At 35.8% G+C, this 11,413-nt stretch overlaps 1 protein-coding gene across 1 annotated transcript; it reads left to right on the forward strand.

Annotated features, from left to right (window-relative positions):
* Window positions 1-103: 103 nt before the first annotated feature.
* LOC107081895 (caspase-1-like) lies at window positions 104-8,431 on the forward strand. Its single transcript, XM_015370242.1, has 8 exons — window positions 104-367; window positions 4,635-4,919; window positions 5,758-5,840; window positions 6,476-6,652; window positions 6,746-6,980; window positions 7,083-7,220; window positions 7,319-7,428; window positions 7,881-8,431. The coding sequence occupies exons 1-8, from the start codon at window positions 361-363 to the stop codon at window positions 8,007-8,009; spliced, it is 1,164 nt and encodes a 387-aa protein (XP_015225728.1). The 5' UTR covers window positions 104-360; the 3' UTR covers window positions 8,010-8,431.
* The last annotated feature ends 2,982 nt before the right edge of the window (window positions 8,432-11,413 follow it).

Raw genomic sequence — 11,413 nt, forward strand, 5'->3', positions numbered from 1 at the left:
TCGTCTTACCTTCCATTTCTGCAAAACAATGATGGTTTCGAAATGGTCGTCTTAGTTAACTCCACCCAGCACTGTACAGACATTAACCTCTAGAAGTTTACTGCTCATTAGAGCATAGTTCAAGGCTGCTGTACGGATGTACATTGCTATATAGGACTATTGCTTATATTTCAAACTTAACATAACATATTGTATGTAACGTATGTGTACAAAAGAGACTGTCTCATATTTTTCATCACTGCAGTAATTAGTTACAGCTGTACAGTAGGAAGTCAGGCGCACCGGGCATTACGCGCAGCCAGTTCCAAAAGAATCAGGAAGTTTCCAAATAAAATCTGTCACTGATACACACTCTGAAGGATGGCAGGTGAGAGAAAATACTTTTTTTAAGTTTTAAACTTTATTGGCTGCACAATATGCGGACTAAAAAACTCGGAATAGCAAATGCGTAACTCCTTCCTTTAATCATAATGCCACGTTTTATAGTTTCGGTTTGAGGGCGACGATCCTGGGTACAACTTTTTAATATTAATGGGCGTTTACAAAATGTAAAAAGCTATTTTTTTAAATATATATTTGTAACATTTCTCCATGTGGTTGACATAAGCGCCCACAGCCTTTCCTGTCTAATTAAACAGAACAGTTGAATCCTTTATGGGTTTGGCGCGTTTATAAGCTATTGGCAAAGGCGTAGGTTTGCTTTCAACTTTGGTAAGGGACACTAATGTTCTGATGTTGGTCCTATGCAAAAAGATGCATGCTCGTTTTTTTATGCTTGACGTGAAAATCAGGGTGTACTTTGTTTAAAGCAGTTTCTTGATACATTTGTACTGTCATTGCCAAAAGTTGATTCAAATGTTAATATTTACAAAGTCTACTGCTTCAGTTTTTATAACGTAAAACTGGAGTATAATTTGCATATACTCCAGAATGTTATAAAGAGTGATCAGCGTAACAGCAATTAATTGCAAAGTCAATATTTGCCTAGAAAATGAACTTTATCCCCCAAAACACATCTCAACGTCATTGCAGCACTGCCTTGAAAGGACCAGCTAACATTGTTTCAGTGATTGCTCCAATAACACAGGTGTGGGTGGGGATGAGGACAGGGCTGGAGATCAATCTGTCATGATTAAGTAAGAATGACACCACTGGACACTTTAAAAAAAGGTGCTTGGCATCATTGTTTCTCTTCTGTGAACCATGGTTATCTCTAAAGAAACACGTGCAGTCATCATTGCACTGCACAAACATGAACTAACAGGAAAGAGAATCACAGCTGGAAAATATTGCACCTCAGTCAACAATCTATCGCATCATCAAGAACTTCAAGGAGAGAGGTTCCATTGTTGCCAAAAAGGCTCCAGGACACCCAAGAAAGACCAGCAAGCATCAGGACCATCACTTAAAAGTGTTTCAGCTGTGGGATCAGGCTACCAGCAGTGCAGAGCTTGCTCAGGAATGGCAGCAGGCAGGTGTGAGTGCATCTGCATGCACTGTGAGGCAGAAACTCTTGGAGCAAGGCCTGGACTCAAGGAGGGCAGCAAAGAAGCCACTTTTCTCCAGGAAAAACATCAGGGACAGACTGATATTCTGCAAAAGGTACAGGGAGTGGACTACTGAGGACTGGGGTAAAGTCATTTTCTCTGATCAATCCCCTTTCCGATTGTTTGGGACATCTGGAAAACAGCTTGTTCGAAGAACACGAGGTGAGCGCTACCACCAGTCTTGTCTCATGCCAACTGTAAAGCATCCTGAAACCATTCATGTGTGGAGTTGCTTCTCAGCCAAGGGAGTCGGCTCTCTCACAGTCTTACCTAAAAACACAGCCATGAATAAAGAATGGTACCAGAATGTCCTCCCAGAGCAACTTCTCCCAACCATCCAAGAGCCGTTTGGTGATGAACGATGCCTTTTCCAGCATGATGGGGCACCTTGCCATAAAGCAAAGGTGATAACTAACTGGCTCAGGGTACAAAACATAGAGATTTTGGGTCCATGGCCTGGAAACTCCCCTGATCTTAATCCCATTGAAAACTTCTGGACAAATGAAAACCTATGAATTCTGACAAAATGCAAGCATCGATTGTGCAAAAATTGACTGCTATCAGTCAGGATGTGGTCCAGAAGTTGATTGAGAGCATGCCAGGGAGAATTGCAGAGGTCCTGAAGCAGAGGGGTCAACACTCATTCTTACTGTCATTAAAAGCTTTTGTTACTTATAGTATAAATTGCAATAGTATTTCTGTATGTGATGACAACATCTGACATACACACACGAAAACCAGAGGGCAGCAGATCATGTGAAAATATAATATTTGTATCATTCTCAATACTTTTGGCCATGACTGTACAACTTTTATAAGCGCTACACACTAGATGCTGTTTATCAATGTTGGAAGCATCACCGGCTCTGATGAATGAGGACTTATGACTTTTTTCCACTTTGAAAAGGTTTGCATTTGAAATTACCAGCGACTAATACAGAAAGTAAATCTGTGCTTATTTAACACAATATATCTAAATATATCTGTTATATGTGGATTTATCCTGGTTTTTTTTTCTTTTGAGATATACAATTGTGCAGAGGTAAAACCCACTGTATCACGAAACAAAGCAAAATAATAGATTAAAGGGACGCAAAATAAATATTTTATTTACATGAGCACTGGAACTGACACTGAGCATTTAGAATATTAATTTCACTCTACAAGTCATTAAGGCTGTAGTTACTCTATTTAACCCATATCATGTATTTTATCTTGGGCTGAATCAATTCATTGGAATAATTGATTATTGAAATGTCAACAAATTAGTAATTGATTAATTGTTAACTGGAGTATAGAGACTCTAAAACATGTCTTTAGCTCACAGAGTGACCCACTTACAGCAGGAATTATAAATATAGGCATTAAACAAAATATATAAACATTTTTCATAGATCAAAAATTTTTTTGTCTGTCAACATTCTCCATCCAGAACTCCTCTACTGCTGCAACAAAGCTGTATTGTAAATTATAAACATGTTGTTCACATCTAATTGTTGGAAGGGACATGTTCCTATAGTCCCTATACAAACCTACGCCCATAGCTATTATATTATATAACTTTTTTATTATTTTCGTTTACAGGGTTCACATTGTAGAAACAGCATGTAAAATCAGTGATAAAAACTATAAATTAGAGGTCTTCAACAGGGGGTCTGTGACACCTAAGGGGGGCACGGAGGTACTGCATGGGGGTCGCAAAAATTTTGGTTGATTAGACTTTGTTTTTTAAATTCCCCCTGTAATTATATCCACTAATTGAAATGTCTTTAAATACACATTGACATGAATTCAACACACTGTAGTTAACAGATAAATGGAGACAGAATATGTCTTACAGTCACCAATGCACACATTGGTGGTCACAGTTTAATTCCCAACACCTGTCCAACACCTGTCTCATCAACAAGGAATCAGAAATACATTAATAATCCCCGGATTATTAAAGTATTGGATGGAGTCATGTGACAGTTATTCGTGACTATAGGATCAGTTTGATATAACACAATTTCATACAATATATATAATTAGGGGGTCCCCACTCAATCCAGTTTGGGGGCCCTTGGCCTGAAAAACGTTGAAAACCTCTGCTGTACAGGAGCTACGGACCGTAAAATTCCCCTTAAGTCAAGAAACATAAATGTTCCTTTATGGATTAGGATTTGCAATTTTCCACTATGTCAGACTCACCACTGTTTTATGCCAAAAAATTCCTGTCCACCAAAACTCTCAATTGTAGAGCATCCATGCATAAGAAATATGAAAACATTTGCAATATATTTAAAAGTTCCCTTTTTTTCATATTTCAAACCATTTCTCATCAGTGTGCGAGAGGGGAGGTAATTCTCGGGATAGGGTTAGATGAAAATGGGGTCAAGCATGTAGGACGGCCTTACATAAGCAGATTACCAGAATGATTGACAGTTAGGAGGACCACTTATTTTGACGATCCTCCCGGAAAAAGAACATCCTCCACTATACCTTTTAAATACAGTACATATTGAAAATACAAATTAAATTTTCTCATATCAGTAAATCTCTGTATAATTTTCAGAGCAATTTTATAGAACCTTGTAACTTTCAGAAACCGCCCGATGTATTCATGCATAGAAACACTCTGCTACAAAATCTACGCCACTTGTAAAGAACTTCCTCAAAAAAATGCCAGAAAAAGTATAAATAAGAACAACTATTTTGATTATTATTTCTTATCTAAGAAATTTTTCTGACACTTTCACTAATAGTGGTTTGAGGTTGAAACTATTGCATTTATCTAAAATGTATAAACTACAAATAATATCTGCCTAGAGTTTTTTACATCTGCGGAATATCATGCAAATCTCTAAAACAGCGGTGTCCAGATCCGGCAAAAGGTCGGCTACCTTGCATACCTTAATAAAAAGGCATTTCAAGAAAGAGAAACAGCAACAGCGGATTACAAAGAAAGCTGAGCCAAAAGTGACAAGTAACTAGCATCTTCCTCGAAATGGAATGGAGTAGAAAGTACAATATTTGTATTTTTGATGGACTTCCCTGATCTGATTGTGTCAGTTTGCATCAATTCTTTCTGTATCTTTCTAATTCCAGATAAGGAACTCCAGAGGGTGAGGAAAGACTTTGTGGACAAAGTGTCAAAAGAAGGCATTAAACAACTCCTGGATGGTCTTTTGGATGATGGTGTATTGAATGATGGGGAAAAAGATTCAGTACTTGAGGAGAATGTTAGCAGAGCAGATAGGGCACGCTCTCTTATTGACATAGTTAAGAAAAAAGGCAATCAAGCTAGCAGAAAGATGATTGCTCAGCTGCAGAGCATAGACCCAACCCTGCACTCTGAGTTGGGTCTATCCAGTGCCCAGCCTCCTCAGCCAGGTGAGACCAATTTACACATTTCCATGAAAGTCCAGACAGGATTTCTGTTTAATTGCAATATTATGATGTCAAAAGGAAAACCTGGGGCAATCCGGGCTTTAATTTCAGTTAATTCATTATAAAAATAAAGCCTTTAACAATAAAGAAAAAACATATTCTTTATTTATTTGCTAGTAGTTCTTTTCTCTTTTGTTATAAAATGACATGACAGCAAGAGTAATAGCTCTTATTTCTTTCACAAAGTATGGAAAAAGAAAATAAGATGCAATTCAAGTAAGGCAAAGTAAGGAAATGTCAACAAAACTAGCATCAGGGGGAAAGGATCAGCAAGAAAAAGAGTTTGCTGTTCTGCAATCACAAATCTTAACAGGTGTAGTTTGCTAAATAACACTGGGACAACAACCCTGTTGTTGCATACATTAAATTTATATACCAGCATAAAACGTAGGAGGAATATGTTAGATATAGAGGAGGATCAATGATGCTTCGATCCTATATTTCTTCCCGTCAGAGTGCATCATGATCCAGCAGGGGTTTCAATTGGCTTTACACTATTAATTTGTGAAAGAAAATCATGATTACTTTACCGTATACCGGTAAAATTTTTTGCCCAATAATTAAATAAGTTACATTTAAATATGATTTTATTTTTTTGATAATGTCACTGAATAAAATATGATTTGGTTTAAAGATGTTTCTTTTACAACTCTTTACCAGGCGTTCCAATAGGTGTTTAAGACCCTTTATATGCATATGTTAAAGAAAGTGTGAATGTGTTTTAACAAATGCACTGTAAATGCTTCTTGTAAAAGAGCAATATTGTATTATTTCTCTCCAGCAGGCGCAGTGGCTCAGAACGTATCAGCTCCATCAGTATCCACCGTAGAAGAGTTCTGGAAACTCAAAAGGGATGATTCAAAGGTAAGTAATTAATTTACTCACAACTAAAAATATTTGTTCTTCTAAATATATAAAAAGTGCAAAAATATACTTGCAGAAACAACAGAAAAAGTAAGGATATTATGTATAAATGTTTTTTGTATTAAGTGTAGAACCAAATGTTTACATGTTTGGACACATTTTACCAGTTATCCATTTTACTGTGATGTTATTAGTTTGTAACACCTTTTGCATAATGGAAACTATAAATGCTATATACAGAAAAGGGCCAGATGCAATGCCACAGATCCCACCCACCCAAGATATGATTTGTTTGTCCCATTTGAGCTGCACTTTATATAAACTCATCTCATGCGCATATTGCATGTACATAAGGAATGTTTTTTAGCTGCTATAGGTGTTACATTTTTCCTCCTGGATCACTTTATCATATTTATTTGTTCCATTCCTTACTTTTAAAATATTTTACTCCTGTATTTGCATATTTTAATGAGTTATTGTGTTCAGTCTGCGTTCTATGTATATGCATTCTGAGCTGAGTGCCTGATCAAAATTGCCATTAATGCTCCTTAATGACAAAGATTCTTAATAAACATCTTAACATCGCCTTTGGTTCTCCAGGTTCCAGTTAATAATTTTTCTTATTTATCTTTCAGGTCTACCCTGTGACTCAGGACTCCTTTAGGAACCGTGTTGCGCTACTTATCACTAATATGAAGTTTTCTGATCAGAAAATGGACAGAAGAGGGGCAGAGAAAGATGAGGAGAATATGGAAAAACTGCTCTCAAGTCTGGGATATGAGGTGGTGAAATATACAGACCTAACTGGAAAGGTATTTTATTAAAAAAAATAATTAAATAAACAGCTTCTTATCTGAATAACGAAGAAATATATCTGAATTTGTGATATTTTTGTCTTCCTTCAGGCGATCAATGATGGTTTGATTCAGTTCGCTAAACATCCTAAATTAAAACAGACCGATAGTGTTTTTGTGGTTATCATGTCCCATGGGAAGCTAGGGAAAATTCTTGGAGTTAACTGGAAAAAGGACAAACCAGATGAATTTCCAATAGACAACATTTTCAAACACCTGGGCTCTGAGAAATGTCCTGCACTAATAAACAAGCCAAAGATCATCATCATACAGGCCTGCAGAGGAGGTGATTCTGATCAACCTATATAGATCTTTGAACTTATAGATATAAGTCTATTGTGAGTTGAATTAAGAGTTTTACCAGCTTTCCAATCTTTTCATTTTACAGAACAAAGAGGAAGCGTTCTGGTCAGTGACAGTCCAAATGCAGCTGCTGATGTTCCACAACCTGATGACTTTGAAGCAGACAAGATTCAACTTGTACACCAAGAAAAAGACTTTATTTGTCTTTTGTCCTGCACGCCTGGTGGGTTCAAAGCAACACTTTAATGTTTAAACTTTAAATAAACCTGTTCTGATGGTTATAACTGTATTATTTTTTTATTCTTACTCTTCCTCTTCCAGACACCGTGTCATACAGACAACCTGATCGTGGGTCTATCCTCATCCAGTACGTTGTGGAGTCTTTCAGTCCAGATTCATATCAGGATCACATTTTTGATCTCTTCCAAAAGGTATGAAAAAAAAAACCCAAGACTTTCTCTCCGTTTATCTCTTAGTGCAGTAACTAAATTATGAACACAATGTTCTCAGTGAATTTATCTCATATTCCTTAAAAAGGTTTAAATGCTAAATATGAGATTTAACGAGATTTAATGCATTAAATAAAAAATAAATGGATGAAGATTTTAGATTGTGGGACAAAGATACAGAAATCTTATTCCAAACATGCTATACATACGAACATTGAAATACAAATATTATTTTGTACTTTTTTGTTTTCCCATTTATTAACATAAATCCTCTAATTGAATTGCATATTTTAAAGAGTCTTTCAGAAGGCAGCAAGAATATCACCAGCATTAAGATCACAATGAAAAAAAGTTTTTTTTTTTTTTTACAACGATGTTGAGGATTTCTTCATAAAAACATCAGCTGATTATTTCCCACCTTTCCAATTTTACAGGTCATGCGGCGTGTTGAAAGCTTCAGGAGCAACAACAAACTTCAGATGCCAACTATTGATAGATGCACGCTGATAAAGAGCTTCTACCTCTTTCCAGGCCTCCTGGGCAACAACAACACCAATCCATAAAACTATATTAGAATCACTGATTCGACTGACTCGTTGCAAACTGCTGGGTTTCCTTAAACATAAAACGTTTAATTAATGTGACTAATAGAATGAATTTATCTGCATTGTCTGCCAAGTATCTATTTGAATCGCATGTACTAGATGCTAAATCTGTGTTTGTGTAGATAAACACATAATTAAGTTAACTCAATTATGTGTATATGTAGCAGCTTTATCTGGCTGCTTTCAAATGGAGGACACCACTCAGACCAGGAATCAGGATCTGCAGTTTTATTTCACCACACCTATAGGAGTAGCGGGGGACACAGTCAGTAAACACACACAGGCTGTTAGGTGCTCTCAGTCTCAAAAGCTTCCAGAGCTTTGCCGTGCAGATAGAGCCACGCCACTATCACACTATACAAGTAATTAAAGCCCCCCCGCCCCCCGCTACAACATGTGCCACGGAACAAAAAAACAAAAAATTTAATTTAACACTGATTTTAGATGGAAAGTATTACTCACAGGTTTTGAGAATGTTTACCAAAATGAAAGATTAGAAATTACATAATTTGTAATATGTGCCACATATTGTCACAGCTACATATATCTAAACACACAAGTTCTAGATATAGAATAGGATAGATAGGATATATAGGTGATACAACCAACTTTCATGCTAAATATGTTGACTATTTTAAAAGTGGATGTTTAAGTCTCATTAAAATGATTATCGTCTCTAAGAAACAGCGACAGTAACAGAGAGCGACCAAATTAATCCAGCAAAATATGCAAACATATTATGTCTTTTGGTTGCATCGCATGTGTGTTTTTTAAGGTTTATTGTGTTCTGTATCATTTTAGCTGAATATTTAGGGGAAGTTATATTTTGTGGGAAAAAATAAAACATGTTTATCTCTGGTGTGTTGCCATGCCAATCTAATGCATAGAGCTATCAACCATGTTAATCCACTTCAGATAATAAACAGATACATTGATATTTCTTATGGATGCTTTAACTCATTGTATGTAAAAAATAAAGGCTAAATGAAGGTTAAAACATAGCAATTTACCTTCTAGTTTTACATGTTGCATTTTGGTTTATGTCTAAAGGTAAACTGTGAACATTATTGATTGTGCTTTTTCAGTGTCAACTTCTGGCAGTTTCAATAAACCTTTGGATAAGGATTCTCTGTCTTTGGCGTCTTGATGTACTGTACATGTACAGTAAGCTCCTTGTGTTCAACTGTAAGTTCTTGCATAATTCACAAAAACCTATTTCCTGTGTGACAGTTTACCAATATTAATCCAGTTAAATAAAAACAATATTGGCCATTGTATTAATATATTCTGATTGTGACAGATACCATTAAAAGGAAGCAGGAAAGTTCTCAACACATTTTTATTGTTGACAGAAATAGAGAAACATGGAAGAGAAAATGTCAAGATTTAAGTTTATGTTATCTTAACAAAGTTCTCTGGTGTGGTCTCAGTAACAAAACAAATTAGTCAGGTCCTCAACATGAGTGGCACAAATAAGAGCAGTTTTTGTGCTGCACTGTTTACTGATCCAGTGCAGAACTGCTTAGACTCCTACACTGGAGAAACCCAACAACTATAGAAACGTATGGTGCAGCACAGAAAGTCAATGGCTCTGGGAAAGTTTCAGCTGTTCATTTACACCTTAAGAAAAAAGGACCCACCTTTGAAGACCTTAGGAGGACCGATGGCTTAAAATATGTATAATCCTTAAAAGTGGTGTAAATACACAAGAGGATGATTCTGGAGGGCTGTTTCATTTTTTTTTAAAGAGCTGACAGCGATATAAGATAATAATTAAAATGAGAATTCAGAAAATAGATGGAAGTACTGTCATAGATTCATAAAATGTATATTCTGTTATAGAAGCTGTTAATCATTCAATTCTAAAAAAAAAAAAAAGAAAGAAAAAACACAAAGAAAATAGCACCGGGAGGATCAACAGAAATTGATCAGTTTCATAAAACTAGAAATAAAGCTTTCAGAGTTTTATGAAAATAGAAAATGCAAATATGCATGTTTAGAATGTTGTGGGGCACTCTACTGCAGGAGGGACTGATGCATTTCTCAAAACAGATGGAATTTTGAGTAAAAATAATTATTTGGAAAATATCAGCCAGAAACGTATAGCCATGGCACAAAATGAATCTCTAAATATTGTAATATTTTACATATTTAGCTCGAAAGTTTGAAATAACTGTTGCAAAGCCCTGACTTCTGCCCCAGAAAATCTTTGGTCTGAGCTGAAAATGTGTGTGATAGAGCCAGAGCCCCTCTCCATCTGTTTTATTTATGAATTGAAATTTAAAACTGATCGTTTGTAATAAAAACTAATTCACAATTTACATCACATGTAGTTATGACGAGTTGGTTCTTTGTATGTCAAAATAAGTCATGGGTCATACATATTAAACAGTCTATCAGACTATTTACTTTTCTTACCGCACTTATATGTTACTACAAGGCTATGCTAGGAAATTATTCACATCTTAACCATCGTAAATGCCTTTGTTAAAGCAGTAGTGCCAGTAAATCACCAATAAGTGTCAGTTTTGTGATGTTATCAAATAAAATAAAAGTTGTAAGCTATTGCATTTTGCAGAATATCTTAATTTAATGGTTTGATTAAATTGAATAATCTAATAAGTGGTCAAATGTAAAAAGAACAAAAGTTGCAATGAGAGAAACTGTGCTGTAGTGGTAAAGTTAAGATGCTTATTTTCATGGATAAGCATCACCTCTCTTCAATTTTTGCATATTCAACCCTCACCAGCTCAGCTTCTGGTTTGGATTATTTAGCAGTTTTCCCCACTGGCCAGGACGATTCTCTGAACGCTGTACTGTGTAAGTGCATTTAAATAAGCAATCCTTAAATAACTTGATCCTTATGCTTAAACCAAGACCACATTTTTTACCCCATTTATTTACTGAGCTGCTCAGACAGCGAAGGAAAACTGAACTGGGTGAACAAATAATCGTCTAATCGCCCCTTCTTCTGGAGACAATATTCCAATGTGATTAGGTATAGGAACAACAGACAAACATGAACCCTTAAAAATATATAGAGACCATTTAGAAACTGCCCAGCAGTAAATTATAATAAATGAAACTAGCAGGATTTACTGAGGAAACCATTTAGCATTTGTGGAGCATGGGATAATCTTCTTCCTTCTAGTATCTTAGGCTTCCATCACTGCAGAAACAAACACGGCTTGACAGCAACATCACAAGCTTTGGAGAAATAATAAAATGTATACGATGAAAGACAACTGTTTGAGATTTTAATATACTTGGTTTGTTCCTGAAATGTATATTGTACATTTAATTAAAATGCATTTTATGCTTTCTTTCAATGTCCGCTTTCAGATTTAGATTTTGAAATAGAA

This window comes from Cyprinodon variegatus, unplaced genomic scaffold (assembly GCF_000732505.1).
Source record: "Cyprinodon variegatus isolate N-32 unplaced genomic scaffold, C_variegatus-1.0 Scaffold44, whole genome shotgun sequence".
NCBI lineage: Eukaryota > Metazoa > Chordata > Actinopteri > Cyprinodontiformes > Cyprinodontidae > Cyprinodon > Cyprinodon variegatus.

Excerpts from the sequence above, each read along its gene's own strand:
- LOC107081895 (XM_015370242.1), top strand. Across the intron at positions 5,841-6,475 it reads TCAAAAGGGATGATTCAAAG|GTCTACCCTGTGACTCAGGA; the intron begins GTAAGTAATTAA and ends TTTATCTTTCAG. Across the intron at positions 6,653-6,745 it reads ATACAGACCTAACTGGAAAG|GCGATCAATGATGGTTTGAT; the intron begins GTATTTTATTAA and ends GTCTTCCTTCAG.